Source organism: Hemiscyllium ocellatum, chromosome 33, assembly GCF_020745735.1.
Source record: "Hemiscyllium ocellatum isolate sHemOce1 chromosome 33, sHemOce1.pat.X.cur, whole genome shotgun sequence".
NCBI lineage: Eukaryota > Metazoa > Chordata > Chondrichthyes > Orectolobiformes > Hemiscylliidae > Hemiscyllium > Hemiscyllium ocellatum.
In genome coordinates this window covers 6,135,993-6,154,441 of record NC_083433.1, presented here as the reverse complement: position 1 = coordinate 6,154,441, position 18,449 = coordinate 6,135,993, and the positions used below count along the sequence as shown (strand labels likewise).

Here is an 18,449-nt window from a genome sequence, read left to right as displayed (position 1 = left end):
ATTATTTTGTACACCTTTATCAGGTCACCTCTCTTCCTCCTTCGCTCCAGATATAAAAGTCTGAGTTTATTCAACCTTTCTTCATTAGGCAAGCCCTCCAGTCCAGGCAGCATCCTGATAAACCTTCTTTGCACCCTCTCCAAAGCCTCTGTATCTTTTCTATAGTAGGACGACCAGAACTGGACACAATATTCCAAGTGTGGTCTCACCAGGGACTTGTAGAGCTGCAGCAAAACCTCGCAGCCTCATTGTCTTAGCGAAGGACTTATACCTGAACTGTCAACTCTCCTGCTCCTCGGTTGCTGCCTGGCCTGCTGTGCTTTTCCAGCTCCACACTTTCCATCTCTGTTCAATGTCTTGTCTGGGATGATTCATGTTGGTGTTGGTGGAATTATGAATGGAACATTATGGGTGCCTTCCATCAATTTTCCCGCACCAAATCCCTTCCCATTATAAATGTCTGCTCCTGCTATTCCAGAACAATACCATCGTCTACAAACTGTGTTTTTTGTTTCTGCCTGGTTTTTGTTCCAATGTTTTCTGCTCAGGCTTCTCTCCTCTTGGTTCTCCGCAGGGTTACAGGTCAAGCAAAGAGTTCATCGCTGCCCAGGGGCCTTTGCCCAACACAGTGCCGGATTTCTGGCAGATGGTTTGGGAGCAGAAGGCAGACGTTGTTGTGATGCTGACAAGCTGCACAGAAGGAGGTCGGGTGAGTCACTGATTCCAGGCTCGGACCCAACCCGGTCTCGAAGCGAGAAGGCGGTGGGGGGAGGCGGATGTGTGTGCCGCGTTGGACAACCACTGTCACGGTTGATCACGGCTCGGTTTCACATGGTGGTCTCGCGCGGTCGTCAAATGGGAGCCGAATGCAAGAGAGTGGCTACTGGAGTGACCAGCTGTCAGGTTTACCTGGGACTCTGAAGGAAGGCACTCTCCATGTGCTCAGTGTTTGCACTACCATTCGAACTCAGAACAGAAGGAGGCCATTCGGTCCCCCTTACCTGCTCCACCACTTGGCTGATCAGATCAGGTGGTGGCCTCAACTCCACTTTCCTGCTGTACCCCTTTAGATTTGTTAGTCTTAATCGACTCACCTCCACCTTAACCATATTCAATAAGACAGCCTTCACCACTCCATGTGAAAGACAATCCCAGGACCCCCTGAGAGGCCAACATTTATTGCCCATCCCTAATTGCTAAGGGGGCAGTTAAGAATCAACCACATTGCTGTGGGTCTGGAGTCACTTGTAGGCCAGACCAAATAAGGATGGCAGATTCCTTCTCTGAAGGACATTTGTGACCAAGATGGGCTTTTCTCAACAATCGACAATAGTTGGTGGTTATCATTAGACTCTTAATTGCCCTAATTCTTCAAGTTGTTGTCTGAAGTGAAAAATCTAAACTGCACTGAGAGACTGGGTTTGTTTTTGTTGGAGCAGAGGAGGTTGAGGTGGGATCCGATAGAAGTGTACAATAGACTCTCATCTGCCACAGTGGGATTTGAACCCCGGTCCCCGGATCCTGATTTGTGTCTCTGGATTAATAGTCTAGAGTGTGGTGCTGGAAACACACAGCAGGTCAGGCAGCATCCGAGGAGCAGAAAAATCGACATTTCAGACAAAAGCCATTCATCGGGAATTCTTGATGAAGTGCTTTTGCCTGAAACATGGATTCTCCTGCTCCTCGGATGCTGCCTGACCTGCTGTGCTTTTCCAGCGACCCACTCTCGACTCTGATCTCCAGTCCTCCCTTTCACCTCTCTGGATTAACAGGTGAGTGGTAGTACCACTAGCCCATTGCCTCCTGTATCATGAAGACAGAACCTGGGGTGTGGGGCTGGGGAAAGAACATGGAGGGAGGTGTTTTGCGATGTAGCCATTTGGCGGTTTCATTTGGAATCTGGGTGCAGTCCTCCTAATGAAGTCATAGCAAGGTCCCAATGTTAGATCCTGATCCTGTGAGATCCGACACCGTGCTACACACAAGGTGTCAGAATGAGTTGAGCTTATGGCATTCTTTCACAAGAACCCTTTCAGATCCCTTCAGTTCCTCCCACAGACAGCGATATCTAAGAGGATCCCATTAGATATCACTCCAGATTTCAGAGGCAGAGCTTCACTTTCCCTCTTACCTGGATGACGAATTGAGATGCTGTACAAGCGCAGCACTCGACACGAGTGTCAGAGATTTTCAGTGTGGAAGATCCCAAAGACAGCTCCTTGTCCTATTGCTCCATGAGGAGAAAGTGAGGACTGCTGATGCTGGAGATCCGAGTCAAAAAATGGACCGGTCTTCCCATTTATCCACTCCACCCTCTGCTCTGACCTATCACCATCCCCCCCCCCCCCCCTTCATCCACCTATCTCAATCTGAGCTAACTTCCCTCCAGCCCCATTCCCCATCTCCCCACCAATTAATCTCTCAGTCCCCTTGCACAGCTACCCCCCCCCCCACCCCAACATTCCTGATGAAGAGCTTATGCTTGAAATGTTGACTCGCCTGCTTCTCAGGTGCTGCCTGACCGGCTGTGCTTTTCCAGCACCACCCATTTTGTCTATTGCTCCATGAGACGTGTGTGTCACACTGTTGCACCGATTACTAGGACATTTCTAAGGGTCATAACAAAAATGTCTGAGAAGAGGATTGGAAAACTCCAGATGGCTGGAAGGTGACCTGATAGAGGTCTTTAAAAGGACAAAAGGTTTAGCTGGAGCAGATACAGAGAGAACGTTTCCTCAGGGAGGGAAAAGACAAAAGCTGGTCACTAATTTCAGACAGTCACCAAGAACCCTATTCAGGAATTGAAAAGAAACCTCTTTACCCAGAGCGCGTGAGAATATAGACCTCGCAAGAAGGAAGTGTTCTATCCGGTTGCATCACGGCCTGGTACGGCAACAGCTCTGCCCAGAAACTACAGGGAGTTGTGAGCACAGCCCAGTCCATCATGCAAACCAGCCTTCCATCCATTGACTCCATCTACGCCTCGGTAAGGCAACCAACATCATCAAATACCCATCCCACCCCACTCTGGTTATCATCCCTTCCAACCTTCCAGCAGAAGATACAGAAGTTTAAGCGCCCATACCAACAGGTTCAAGACCAGCTTATTCCCCGCTGTTACCGGACTGCTGAATGGACCTCTCTAATTTTAAGTTGAATGTTAATGTCACTCTTTGTGCACCTACACTGCAGCCATAATATCATATTCCTCACTCTGATCCATTACCCTGATACATTTTGTGTGGCATAATCTGCCAGTACTGCATGCAAAACAAAACTTTTCACTGTGCCTCGGTACATGTGACAACAATAAATCAAATCAGTGCAGCTAAGGGCTGGCAAACAAAGAAGGTGAGTGTAGAGGCTGGTTAGATTTGGATGAGGGATCGGTGGTGACACAAGTCAAACATAAACACTTGAACGGACTGGTCGGGCCGAATGGCCTGTTATTATATTGGGTAATCTATGTAAACCTGGGTACTTTTTCTGGATGACTCCATCTCAAACGTGTTTTCTTTTGGTTCCAGGTCAAATGTGAACACTATTGGCCACTGGATTACACACCCTGTACCTATGGGAACATCACAGTTACTGTCTCCTCAGAGACCATCCTCAGCGATTGGACCCTCAGAGACTTCAATATCAAACAGGTTGGAGGCTGGAGGAACATAGAAAGATCTAGAACGACCATGGTGGTTCCATAAGATGGCATTTTATTGGGTAACCATTGACTTCAATAATAATGCCACACCACACAGATGGGCAGGAGGCTGGAAGAACACAGCAAACCAGGCAGCATCAGGAGATGGAGAAGTCAAAGTTTTGGCTGTAACACTTCGTCAAAATTGGGGGGTGGGGGAGCTGCAGATAAAGATGGTGGTGGGGGCAGAGTGGTGACGTGGGGATAGATAAAGTCAGGTAGAGGGTACGATCTGGTTGGTCAATGGGAGGAATGAATCCGGTTGGTGGCAGGGAGCAGTGAAAGGGAGGGGGTGGGGCTGTGAAGGGAGTCGGGGGATGAGGAGGGAGGTTATTTGAAATTGGAGAACTCAGCGTTGAGTCCTCCCGGCTGTAGGCTGCCCAGGTGGATGATGAGGTGTTGTTCCTCCAATTTGTGGTTTGGTTCATTGTGGCAATGGAGGAGGCCGAGGGTGGTCATGTTGGCAAGGGAGTGGGAAGGGGAATTGAAATGGGTGGTGACTGGGAGGTCCGGTCAGCCCCTGCGGGCCTGGCTGCGATGCTCGGTGAACCATTCACCAAGTTTACGTTTGGTATCGCCTATGTAGAAAAGACCGCATTGGGAGCACCTGATGCAGTAAACTGGGTTGGAAGAGAGGCAGGTGACCCTCTGTCTCAGCTGGAAGGACTGTTTGGGGCCCTGGATGAGGGTGAGGGGGTTGATGTGCAGCAGGTTTTGCATCATTTCCGGTTGTGGGGGAAGGTACCTGGGGGTGAAAATGTGTTGTTGGAAAAGCGCAGCATGTTAGGCAGCATCCAAGGAACAGGAGAGTCGGCGTTTCAGGCATGAGCCCTTCTTCAGAAATGAGGAAAGTGTGTCCAGCAGGCTAAGATAAAAGGTAGGAGGAGGGACTTGGGGGAGGGGTGTTGGAAATGGGATAGGTGGAAGGAGGTCAAGGTGAGGGTGATAGGCCGGAGTGGGGTGGGGGCGGAGAGGTCAGGAAGAAGATTGCAGGTTAGGAGGGCGGTGCTGAGTTCGAGAGATTTGACTGAGACAAGGTGGGGGGAGGGGAAATGAGGAAACTGGAGAAATCTAGGTTCATCCCTTGTGGTTGAAGGGTTCTTAGGCGGAAGATGAGGCGCTCTTCCTCCAACCGTCATGTTGCTATGGTCTGGCGATGGAGGAGTCCAAGGACCTGCATGTCCTTGGTGGAGTGGGATGGGGAGTTAAAGTGTTGAGCCACAGGGTGGTTGGGTTGGTTGGTCCGGGTGTCCCAGGGGTGTTCTCTGAAACGTTCCGCAAGTAGGCGGCCTGTCTCCCCAATATAGAAGAGGCCACATCGGGTGCAGCGGATGCAGTAAATGATGTGTGTGGAGGTGCAGGTGAATTTGTGGCGGATATGGAAGGATCCCTTGGGGCCTTGGAGGGAAGTAAGGGGGGAAGCGTGGGCGCAAGTTTTGCATTTCTTGCGGTTGCAGGGGAAGGTGCCGTGAGTGGAGGTTGGGTTGGTGGGGGGTGTGGACCTGACGAGGGAGTCACGGAGGGAGTGATCTTTTCGGAACACTGATAGGGGAGGGGAGGGAAATAAATCTCTGGTGGTGGGGTCCGTTTGGAGTTGGCGGAAATGACAGTGGATGATATGATGTATAGGGAGGTTGGTGGGGTGATAGGTGAGGACCAGTGGGGATCTGTCCTGGTGGTGATTGGAGGGACGGGGCTCAAGGGTGAAGGAGCGGGAAGCGGAGGAGATGCGGTGGAGGGCATCATCGATCACGTCTGGGGGGTAATTGCAGTCTTTGAAGATGGAGGCCATCTGGATTGTATGGTATTGGAACTGGTCCTCCTGGGAGCAGATGCGGCAGAGACAAAGGAATTGGGAGTATGGGATGGCGTTTTTACAGGGGGCAGGGTGGGAGGAGGTGTAGTCTAGGTAGCTGTGGGAGTCGGTCGGTTTATAGTAAATGTCCATGTTGATTCAGTCGTCCGAGATAGAAATGGAAAGGTCTAGGAAGGGGAGGGAGGAGTCTGAGACGGGCCAGGTAAATTTGAGGTCGGGTTGGAAAGTGTTAGTAAAGTTGATGAACTGTTCAACCTCCTCATGAGAGCACGAGGAAGCGCCGATACAGTCGTCAATGTAGCGGAGGAAAAGGTGGGGAGTGGTGCTGGTGTAGCTGCGGAAGATGGACTGTTCCACATATCCTACAAAGAGGCAGGCATAGCTGGGGCCCATGCGGGTGCCCATGGCAACTCCTTTAGTTTGGAGGAAGTGGGAGGATTGGAAAGAGAAGTTGTTCAGGGTGAGGACCAGTTCAGTCAGTCGAAGGAGGGTGTCAGTGGAAGGGTACTGGTTGGTACGGCAGGAAAGGAAGAAGCGGAGGGCTTTGAGTCCTTCATGATGGGGGATGGAGGTGTACAGGGACTGGATGTCCATGGTGAAGATAAGGCGTTGGGGACCGGGGAAGCAAAAATCCTGGAGGAGGTGGAGGGCGTGGGTGGTGTCCCGAACGTAGGTGGGGAGTTCTTGAACTAAGGGGGACGGGACCATGTTGAGGTATGCAGAGATGAGTTCGGTGGGGCAGGAACAGGCTGAGACAGTGGGTCGGCCGGGGCAGTCAGGTTTGTGGATTTTGGGGGTTCAGGGGGATTGCTGGGGAGAGTGGAGCAAACCAAGGATTGTCAAAGGGAACGGTCCTTGCGGAAGGCAGAAAGGGGTGGGGAGGGGAAAATGTTCTGGGTGTTGGGGTCTAGTTGGAGTTGGCGGACGTGTTTAAGGATGATGCGGTGGATGCCACAACCGCGCAGATTGGACGAACAACACCTCATCTTCCGCCTGGGCAGCCTACAGAACTCAACATTGAGTTCTCCAATTTCAAATAACCTCCCTTTCCATCCCCGATTCCCTTCCCAGCCCCTCCCCCTCCTTTCCACTGTTCTCTGCCATCAACTGGATTCATTCCTCCTATTGACCAACCAGGTCATACCCTCTACCTGACTTCATCTATCCCCATTTCACCACCCTGTCCGCACCACCCCCTTTATCTGCAGCTCCCCCTACACTCACCCCCAGTCATGAAAACGGGTTGCACTCAAAATGTCGACTAATCCACCTCCTGATCCTGCCTGGCTAGTTGTGTTCTTCCAGCCTCCTGCCTGTATACTTTGGGTTCCAGCATCTGCTGTTTTTTGTCTCACACCACACAGATGCCAGTCAATGACAGTGAGATATAAGTGGCACAGTATAGCTCACTGGTTAGCACCACTGCCTCACAGCACGAAGGACCTGGGTTCGATTCCAGCCTCGGGCGACTGTGTGGAGTTTGCACATTCTCCCTCTCTCTGTGTGAGTTTCCTCCGGGTGTTCCAATTTCCTCCCACAGTCCAAAGATGTGCAGGTTAGGGTGGATTAGCCATGGGGAATTTGCCCCATAGTGTCCAGGGATGTGCAGGCTTGGTGGGTTAGCCACAGGGAAATGCAGGGTGACAGGAACTGGGTGGCAAGTGGGATGTTCTTCAGAGCATCAGTGTGTATTTGATGGGCTAAATGGCCTGCTTCCACATTGTAGGGATTCTATGATCTAACCATTGCTGAATTGCCCCCTATCACTAACCCCTAGAGGTTACTTTTGACCAGACACTGAACTGGACCCATCATCTAAACACAGTGGCAGGTCAGAGGGTGAGACCCTGCAGTGAGTAACTCACCCCCTAGTTCCCCAGAACAAATCCACCATCTACAAAGCCCAAGTCAGGAGTCTGATGGAATACTCTCCACTTGCCCTGAATGAGTGCAGCTCCAACAACCCTGAAGAAGCTTGATACCATCCAGGACAAAGCACCACACCCACCACTGTCAGCATTCACTTTTCTGTCACTGAAGCAAAAAGTGTGCTGTCTACAAAGTGTGCTCAGTGGTTAGCACTGCTGTCTCACAGCACCAGGGTTCGATTCCAGCCTCAAGCTGTCTGTGTGGAGTTTGCACATTCTCCCCGTGTCGGCGTGTGTTTCCTCTGGGTGCTCCAGTTTCCTCTCACAGTCCAAAGACTGTGCAGATCAGGTGAATTGACCATGGGAAATTACCCATGGTGTCCAGGGATGTGCAGACTAGGTGCGTTAGTCAGGGGTAATGCAGAGTAATAGGGTAGGGGAATGGGTCTGGGTGGGATACTCTTTGGAGGGTCAGTATGGACTTGTTTGTCCAGATGGCCTGTTTCCACACTTGTAGGGATTCTATGAGCTCTGCTCTGGGGACTGGATGTCTCTTCGTTTTGGCCTAGAATATGCCACTGGCCTTTTGTTTTTCTGAGGTATGTCTGCCCCCATGCCATCTAGTGTTTGTTTGTTTCTCAGGAAGTGTTGGATTGTTCTTTTACACTTGCTACTGTATTCTGGTGGCCCTCTGGTTTCCAACGTCATCGTTCAGACCATTGAGTACAGGAGCTGGGACACCATGTTGCTGTTGTGCAGGATGTTGGTGAGGCCACATTTGGAGTTCTGCATACAGTTCCGGTCACCCTATGACAGTAAGGATGTGATTAAATTGGAAAAGGTGCAATAAGATTTACAAGAATGCTACTGGGAGTGGAGGGGCAGGCAAGTGGAACTAGTTCAGTTTGGGAAACTTGTTTGGCATGGATATGTTGGAACCTTAGGGTCTACTTCTGTGCTGTATGATTCTCTAACTCCTTTGAGAACACTTTCCAACCCCCAATCTCCAACATCTAGAATCGCCAGCATCTGCAAGTTCCCCTCTAAGTCGCTCACCATCCTGTCACTGGGTCAACGTTCCTGGCTTTCCCTCCCTCACAGGATCAGAAAGTCCCAGAGTGATACGGATCTCCAAGGATTGATTTCTGAGCAGCAATGACTGAAACTAAGGTTGTATTTTCTGATGTAAATTGAGTTTTCAAGAATTAAGAGGAACAGTTAAGGCTGCAGAGAGAGAGAGAGAGAAACTATTTCTCCTGGTCAGGGGATTGAAAGATAGGAGAATTAGAGCCAGACTTTTCAGGAGTAAGGTTGTGGATAAAGTCTCGAGACAGACGATGGATGGAGTTTGCAAAGTCTCTTCTGCAAATCATAGAAACCCTGAGAAAGCAGGCCATTCCACCCATCAAGTCCACCCCAACCCTCTGCAGAGCATCTCACCCAAATTGCACCTACACCTAACCCTGTAATCCCGAATTTCCCATGGCTAATCCACCTAGCCTGCAATTTCCTGGACACTACGGGCAATTTAGCTTGGATAATACACCCTAACTTGCACATCTTTGGACTGTGAGAGGAATCCGGAGCACCCGGAGGAAACCCACTCAGACACGGGGCGAATGTACAAACTCCACACAGACCGTCACCCGAGGCTGGAATGGAACGTGGGTCCCTGCTAACCAATGAGCCACCATGCTGCCCCAAATGGCAGTCAAAACAAGATGTATTGGTCAATCTGATTCCACGTCATTTGTTGAAAGATACAGGGGAAACGTGAGAGGGGTATGGAGTTATGTCAGAGATGAGCAGAATCTCATTGATTGATGGACCATGGATTGAGAATAGGGGTTGAGTTTAGCCATTTCCCGCATGGTGGGAGATTCCCAGCAGAGGTTTTGGGACTTGGAGCAGGTCTGGGATGGCCGTATAAGAATGGAAAAGGAAAGGGCGGTTCCTAGTGGAGCTCTGGGGAAACAGGAAGGTTTAAAGGGAATGGAGACTCACCCTCTGCACTTTCTGGGCAGGCTGGATCATCAGAGAAACGTTCGGTCTCTCATTTCCACTTCACTGCCTGGCCAGATCACGGAGTTCCCAAAACCACGGAGAAACTGATAGCCTTCCACAAAATACTTCGGGATCACCTGGACAGAAGGAACCAAGGTTTACCAATTGTACATTGCAGGTAAAGTATGCACCATGGCTGCATTTCTCTGCTCTGTTTCAGGCAGTGACTGTAATTTCCCGATTTCTCAAAAACTCCTCACTGTCGTGTCTGCAGTTTACATGGACAAGTTAAACTGGTACCGATTCTCTTAATGTCAGGTTGAGGGGGCTGGAATAATATGTTACAGTCAGTAACATGGTGCTGGGAGAGAGAGGGGTCACTGAGTGCCAGTGAGGGAGCTGGAATAATGTGTTACAGTCAGTAACATGGTGCTGGGAGAGAGAGGAGTTACTGAGTGCCAGTGTGAGTGAGCTGGAATAACGTGTTACAGTCAGTAACATGGTGCTGGGAGAGAGAGGAGTTACTGAGTGCCAGTGTGAGGGAGCTGGAATAACGTGTTACAGTCAGTAACATGGTGCTGGGAGAGAGAGGCGTCACTGAGTGCCAGTGTGAGGGAGCTGGAATAACGTGTTACAGTCAGTAACACCGAACAGCAGCATTGACCAGACCTACCTGTCCACTTTCCTTCCCACCTATACACTCCACAGTTCCCATCAACCTATCACAATCATCTTCTACCTTTGTCCACCTATCGCCATCCCTTTCCCCCAGTGCTCCCTTCCTGTGTTTATTTCCCAGCCCCCTTCCCCCTCCATAGTCCTGAGGAAGGGTTAAGCTTGAAACGTTAACTCACTTGCTCCTCAGATGCTGCCTGACCTGTTGTGGTTTTTTCCAGCACCATGCTTTACCGTATAGCGAATATATATAACATATATATATGTGAATAACAAGCAATGTCAGTGGTGAGGTGGTAGATGGTGTAGAGACTCTGAAGCAAGAAGTGGCATTTCAGAGTTCGTGCTATGTCTGTGCGTTGTGATGAGAATGTGAATAAGACTTTCACTATAGACCGCCCGCTTAAAGAATTGGGGAGCTGACTTCCTCCAGGTCTAATCCCAAAATAACAGACAGTGGTTCCTGGTTTACTCTGGTTGGATATCTACTCCCGTGCGGGTTTATCATCACTTGCTGTGTTGCCAGTCACTGGACTGTCCAAGTTGAGATGTTCCCATTTCTGTGTCCTGTCTCCTACTCACTGTCATCACCACAGCAGCTGGTGGAGTTTCATTTTATTCATAAATCTGGAAAATGAAACCACGGCGACTATGACAATCTCTCATGCGTTGTGTGATGGACCAGACCGGACCCCTCAACCCATTTCAAGAAAGTAGCCCAGACCCTAAATTTGCTAGTGGTTTTAAGTAGGTATAAAGTGGATATTCAAGGAGAGATGCTGCTGGTCAAACCACTTAGTTTTAAACAAAACGAAATTTATTTACAAGATTACAGAATGAAACACAAACAAAAGAGAATAGAATACCGAATAACTTCACCTATCCGAAAATCCACAGATTATCCCAACTTAATGATGCTGATCCAATACTCACAACAATCCCTATAAATACCCCTTGGGACAAAAGGTAAATCAAACATAGGATCTTACAGGAGAGATGTCAGAGAGAAAGAGAGTACCAGCCAGGACCTGCTTCTGTGGATGCAGTGGCTTTTACCCCACTACTGCTAAAAGCCAAACCAAACCAGAGAAAAGCTGAGCTGGGAAAACTGGCCACTCCCCTTTCATTGTACAAGTGATGTTTTTAAAACTTGAAAGCCTTCTGCCTGAGGCAGCATCTTATACCTATAACCAAACTGGCCCTAAAACCCTTCAACGCCAGACTTTTCGGTAATCTGCTGTCCTTACCTGGTCGGGCCTGCATGTGACTGCAGACCCACGGCAATGTGCTGGAGCCTGAAATACTCTAGCAAGCCAATCCCTTCAAGGGGCAAAGTCTGGAGTGACATGGCACTAAATTATAGTCCAACAGGGTTATTTGAAATCACAAGCTTTCAGAGCGCTGCTCCTCTGTCACGTGTGTCCGAAAGGTTATGATTTCAACTAAATCTGTTGGAGTGTAACCTGGTGTCATGTGACCTCTGACTCTGTCCACCTCAGTCCAATACTGGCACCTCCATGTCATTCTAAGGCAATTAGAGATGGACGATAAGTGCTGACTCTGCCAATGATACCCACCTCCCATGTAATATTCAAGAAAGGAACGAAGTCTGGAGGGAGAAGGGTTAGTGAGCAACGGCTTACAATATTGAACAGATTAAGGCCAGTCGGCCCTTTGAGCCTGTTCCGCCCTTCAATGAGATCGTGGCTGGCCTAATTTTAAATTCAACTCTACATTCCTTCATAGCCCCTGACAGTCTTCCTTCCCCTTGGGAATCTACGATCTATCTCCCTCTGCCTTCAAATAATCTAACAATTCTGCATCCACTACTTTATGAGGGAAGGGAATTTCAAAGACTATTGACCCTCTGAGAGAAAACAAACTGGATTGGCATTGAGAGAGATACAGTCAGTCACATAGGGCTGTAACTGGGGAGAAAGATTACTGAGCTATGGTGTGACAGTGCTGGTTTCTACTAAAGACCTAGAAGATCACTTCAGTTCATCAAAATTCTTGGTGATAGCCTGGGTTTTGGGGGAGGTCAGAGAGGGGTAAAACATGTCTAATCAGTTTCAAGGTCTGCTCTGACCCAGTCTGGGTTTTATCACAGTGCTGGAGTCGGGAGAACGGGAACTTTAATAGCACTGGATTACCTACTTCAACAAATGGAACAGGAAGGTGTGGTTGACGTTTATGGGATTGTCCGTAAAATGAGGCAGAACCGGCCTCTGATGGTCCAGACTGAAGTAAGACATTTTTTTTCCTGTTGCTTTCACTGGGAATTATTTTGCTATAGGGGGAGCAATGGCTAAGTGGTATTATCGCTGGATTATGGATACAGAGATACAGGTAGTGTTCTGGGGGAACTGGGCTTGAATCCTGCCATGGAATTTGAATTCAATAAATATCTGGAATTAAGAGCCTAATGATGACCATGAATCCATTGGTGATTGTTGGAAACACCCATCTGGGTCACTAATGTCCTTCAGGGAAGGAAACTACCATCCTTATCCGGTGTGGCCTACATGTGACTCCAGACCCATAGCAATGTGGTTGCCTCTTAACAATCAGGGAAGGGCAATAAACTCTGACCTCGTCAGTGATCCCTCACCCCGTGAATGAATTAAAAAAAAGCAATTTGGCGCGGTTTTACCTCCTGCATTAGGATGGGATGCTGTTCAGTGTGGACTTGATGGGCTGAATGGCCTGCTTTCATGATATAGGGATTCTATTATAAATAGGAGAAAAGTGAGGTGCTGGAGGCTTCGGATTTATTACAGGTACTGGTTGTCCTAGTTGGGGATTTGTTGTAGGTACTGGTTATCCTGGTTGGGGATTTGTTGTAGTACTGGTTATCCTGGTTGGGGATTTGTTGTAGTACTGGTTGTCCTAGTCCTGTCTATTATAAATACTGTGGCTACAAAAGCGGGTCAAAGGCTGGGAATCCTGCGATGGGTAACTCATCTCCTGACTCCCCAGAGCCTGTCCACCATCTACAAGGCACAAGAGTGTGATGGAATACTCCCCACTTCCCTGGATAGGTGCAGCTCTTACAACACTTAAGAAGTTTGACATCATCCAGGACAGCGCAGGTTGATTGATGGGTATCTCCAAAACCCATTCCCTCCACTGAAAACACCAAACGCTGGGGATCACAGTGGGTCCAGCAGCATCTATGGAGAGAGAGCAAACTAATGTTTCGAGTGTAGAAAACATTGCATCAGAGCTCACTCTCTCTCTCCATGGGTGCTGCCTGACCCGCAGTGATCTCCAGCGTTTGGTGTTTTCAGTCCAGATTCCAGCACCTGCAGCAATTTATCTCGGTCTCCCCACCACTGATGCTCAATGACAGCTGCACATACCATCTACAAGACCCACTGTGGGAACTCACCAAGTGTCACAGAATCCCTACAATGTGGAAACAGGCCCTTTGGCCCAACAAGTCCATACCGACCATCCAAACAGTAACCCACCCAGACCCCTACTACTCTACATTTACCCCTAACTAATGCACCTAACCTACACATCCTTGGACACTATGGGACAATTTAGCATGGCCAATCCACCCTATCCTGCACATCTTTTAGACTGTGGGAGGAAACCAGAGCACCCGGGGGAAACCCGCATAAACATGGCGAGAATGTGCAAATTCCACACAGTCACCTAAGGCTAGAATCGAACCTGGGTGCCTGGCGCTGTGAGGCAGCAGTGCTAACCACTGAGCCACCGGGTCCTTTCTAAAACTGCCACCTCTACCACCTGCAAAGGCAAGGGCTGCAAATGCCCAGGAATGCCCACTGCCTGCAAGTTCCCCTCTAAGCCACTCACCAGCCCACATTGTTGCTGTGTCAAAAAGCCAAACTCTTCCTCCCTAACAGCACGGTGGCTGCAATCATAGCTCACAATCTGCAGTCGCTCAAGAAGGTGGCTCACGTCCACTGCCCTTTCTAGAGCAATTAGAGATGGGTGAGGAATGCTGGTCTGGCTAGTGATCCTCATGTTGCCAGAAAAGATAACATACTGCTGAAAGAGCAACAGAGTTAAGCACCAGAGTTGGAACTGCTGCAAGTTAGAAGCAAGGGAAGTGGTTAGTCCATGAGGAAGACTCCATCTTGAGCTCTGAGCTTCCATACAAGAATGAGGAAGGCTAAAGCCACAGATCCTTCACGTTTCCTCATTCATTCAAACTCCACTGGCGCATGGAAAATACTCCCATCATAATATTGAGGGCTTGGAACTACAGTTCCCAGTGATAAGCTACCCCCATTCGGACTGAACCAAGCCCATCACTGGGTAGCTGAACTGGGTCTCCTCTCCATGTTGCTCCAAAGAGTCTGTGTATGAAATGAGTTTGCATTTTGCAGCTTCATCTCTGTTGGTGTGCAGAGAATTGAGAGCCAATTTATCCGAGAGATTCAAAGACCGAAAAAGTGGACAGCACGGTGGCACAGTGGTTAGCACTGCTGCCTCACAGCGCCTGAGACCCGGGTTCAATTCCCGACTTAGGCAACTGACTGTGTGGAGTTTGCACGTTCTCCCTGTGTCTGCGTGGGTTTCCTCCGGGTGCTCTGGTTTCCTCCCACCGTCCAAAGATGTGCGGGTCAGGTGAATTGACCATGCTAAATTGCCCGTAGTGTTAGGTTAGGGGTAAATGTAGGGGTATGGGTGGGTTGCGCTTTGGCGGGTCGGTGTGGACTTGTTGGGCCAAAGGGCCTGTTTCCACACTGTAAGTCTAATGTAAAAAAACCCATTGACTGTGGGGAAAAATAAAAATCATTAGGCGGCATCTTGTGGTTAAAGCAAGTTTTTCTCTGTATGCAACCCTGTGGTATTCCTGTCTTGGGATTGGTTGATAGGGACAGTATAGAGGAAGCTTTATTCTGTATCTAACCCCGTGTTGCCCTTGCCCTGGAAGTGTTTGATGGGGACATTGTGGAGGAGGCTTTACTTTGTATCTAACCCCATGCTTTATTGTCCTGGGAGTGTTCGATAGTGGGGTACAGTATAGAGGGAGCTTTATTCTCTATCTGACCCTGTGCTGTTCCTGTCCTAGAAGTGTTTGATGGGGACAATGCAGGGGGAGGTTTGCGGTGTATTTAACCCTGTGCTGTCCCTAACCTGGAAATGTTTGATGGAGACAGTGTAGAGGGAGGTTTGCTCTGTATCTAACCCTTTGCTGTCCCTAACCTGGGAGGGTTTATGGGAATGGTGTAGAGTGACCTTTACGTTGAGTCTAACCCTGGTCTTTACATACTCTGTGTCCTTATTTCAATAACGTAGAGGTGCTGGTTTTAGACTGGGGTGGACAAAGTCAGATGTCACATGACACCAGGTTATAGTTCAACAATTTCACTTCACCTGACGAAGGAGTAGCGCTCTGAAAGCGTGATTGCAAATAAACCTGTTGAACTATAACCGAATGTCACCTGACTTCTGACTCATTTGAATAACCACAAGATTTACTTTGAATGTAAATGTTTTTGTACTATTGTGAGGAGTATAATCTTTTCATCTCTGTTTTTTATTTGCTGCCCCTTAGCTTCAGTACATCTTCCTGCATCAGTGCATGTTGGATACGATTCAACAGAGGGGAGAGCCTGAAGAAGCCATTTATGAGAATCAACAGAACCTTATCTATGAGAATGTTAGTGCCATCCATGCTACAGACACACGGCTCATTTAATTAGTCACAACACCCTTCCTTGCTGCCATGTTGCTATGGTGCTGTGATGGGATATGCCTCGAACTGTATAATTGCCTTTATTCTACACCCCTCACTCTGGGGTACCTCAAAGGCTGTGGCTGAAATGAATCCAGTCTCACCAATGGACCAAGAATCTTTTGTAATCACTCGTGCATCATTGATCCATATCACTGTGTGTACCTCCATGTTGAAGTGACTCTTTTTCGAAGTTGAGAATCCACCTTGCATCCATGGGTATCTATCTCCCTGAGTATTCCACTGTCTCTGCGTATCCCACTGTATCTCTGTGTATCCCACTGTCTTTGTATATCCCACTGTCTCTGTGTATCCCACTGTCTTTGTATATCCCACTGTCTCTGTGTATCCCACTGTATCTCTGTGTATCCCACTGTCTTTGTATATCCCACTGTTCTGTGTATCCCACTGTATCTCTGTGTATCCCACTGTATTTCTGTGTATCCCCCTGTCTCTGTGCATCCCCCTGTCTCTGTATCCCACTGTCTCTCTGTGTATCCCACTGTGTCTGTGTATCCCATTGTCTCTCTGTGCATCCAACTGTCTCTCTGTGCATCCCCCTGTCTCTCTGTGTATCCCACTGTGCCTATGTATCCTACGGTCTCTGTATCCCTGCATCCCACTGTATCTTTGTGTATCCAACTGACTCTCTGTACATCCCCCTGTCTCTGTACATCCCACTGACTCTCTGTGCATCCCCTGTCTCAGTGTATCCCACTGTCTCTGTGCATCCAACTGTCTCTCTGTGCATCCCCCTGTCTCTGTATCTCAATGTTTCTCTGTGTATCCCACTGTGTCTGTGTATCCCACTCTCTGTGCATCCAACTGTCTCTCTGTGTATCCCCCTTTCTCTGTGTATCCCACTGTCTCTCTCTGTATCCCACGGTATCTCTGTATCTGACTGTATCTCTGTGCATCCCACTATCTCCCTGTGTATCTCACTGTCTCTGTGTATCCCACTGCCTCATCATGTATCCCACCTGTATCTCTGTGTATCCCATTGCCTCTTTGTGCATCCCACTATATCTCTGTGTATCCCACCGTCTCACTGTGCATCTCACTATTTCTCTGCAAATCCCACTATCTCCCTGTGTATCCCACTGTCTCTCTCTGTATCCCATTGTCTCTCTGCGCATCTCACTGTGTATCGGTGTATCCCACTGTGTCTCTGTGTATCCCACGGTCTCTATGTATCTCTGTGTATCCCACTGTCTCTCTGTGTATCCCACTGTCTCTCTGTGCATCCCACTATCTCCCTGTATATCCCACTATCTCCCTGTGAATCCCATTATCTCCCTGTGTATCACACTGTCTCCCTGTGTATCCCACTATCACCCCTCACTGTCTCTCCATTGTCCCTTCACCCTCCTGCCCCTGTGCCCCTCACGATCTCCCTGAAATTCCCAAAGTGTCTGTGTATCTTACAATCCCTCTATGTGTTTCACAATTGCTGTGTATCCCACTGTTTCCCTGTGTATCGCCCTGTCTCTCTGTGTCCCCCTCTGTCTCTCTGTGTCCCCCTCTGTCTCTGTGCCCATACATTCTGTAGATATCTACATTTCTATTCGGCATGTTCCAATGTTTTGTTGAGAAAGTGTTTGTGCTGGAGTGGTTCCAGCTGTATCCTCACAGGGGAAGCAGCTTATTGATGTTCACAATAGCACTTTATGCCACTTTACTGGGATCACAGAATCTGTGAACAGCCTAGCTGTGTATAGCAGAGACTCCAGGCAAACGTGCACCCCCAAAGCAGGCTGCCTCACCCACAGTCAGGCAGCAGTTCCCTCAAATGACCAGGAGGGGAAACGGGGAAGGCCTGAGGTTGGAGGTGGGTGTTGGAAAGTCTGAAGATCGGGATGAAGGAAGAGGGTTTAGAGAAGACCATCACCCTGAGCAGCCCTTCATATTAGAAAGTGAGACTGTTTCATACATCGTGGGGATTTCAGTGGTGCTGTGGCTGATACATGTTTTGGTAACAAAGATAGGTGTCAGTAGCTTTAACGGGAATCAGCCCCCCCAAAGATCAGAGGTTTTGGGCATGAGATACATGGCAACAGTAAGGAAGAACTTTATTGTCCAGTGAGTAATGATCAGGAACTCACTAAGTACAGGTGAGGTGGAAGTGGGGGCAATGAAGATTTCAAAAAAGGAAACGGAATGGGTACTTGAGAGAAATTAAACCTGCAGCATGCAGGGATAGAGCAGGCACATTGAGACGAACTGACAGGCTCTGGAGAGAGTGGGCATGCAACTCATGGTACTGAATGGCCTCCCTCAGTGTGGGGAAGGGGCTCAGGGAGGTCATTCCCAAAACCTTGGATGCATTGTGAGAAAGATTCACAAAAGTTGGTTTTACATTTCCAAACCAAGATGAAATTTACCCTCACCGGCCCCTCATTGTCACCCCACTCCCTGTCCTCTCACTGTCTATCCACTGTCCCCTCAATCTCCTGTCCCCATGCCCCCCAACTATCTCTGTATTGTCCCCTCACTGGCACCTAATACAGCTCAGGCTGTTAACTGGCACTGGACTGGACTCCACTGGACTGGACTGATCTGCACAGGACCACACTGGCACTGCACTGGACTGGACTCCACTGGCACTGCACAGCACTGGCACTGCATTGGTACTGGACCGGTCTGGAGTCCACCTGCAGCAGGCTGTAG

The 18,449-nt window shown here is 48.9% G+C and overlaps 1 protein-coding gene across 1 annotated transcript in view; it reads left to right on the top strand.

Moving 5' to 3' along the window:
- The window catches only part of LOC132831420 (receptor-type tyrosine-protein phosphatase H-like), a 107,152-nt gene extending 91,387 nt beyond the window's left edge, over positions 1-15,765 (top strand). Inside the window, exons 18-22 of the mRNA XM_060849561.1 lie at positions 575-709; positions 3,528-3,650; positions 9,409-9,566; positions 12,174-12,309; positions 15,603-15,765. Of these exons, the coding sequence (XP_060705544.1) occupies positions 575-709; positions 3,528-3,650; positions 9,409-9,566; positions 12,174-12,309; positions 15,603-15,746 (696 nt within the window). The 3' untranslated portion in view covers positions 15,747-15,765. The remainder of the gene's footprint in view (positions 1-574; positions 710-3,527; positions 3,651-9,408; positions 9,567-12,173; positions 12,310-15,602) is intronic.
- Positions 15,766-18,449: the final 2,684 nt, after the last annotated feature.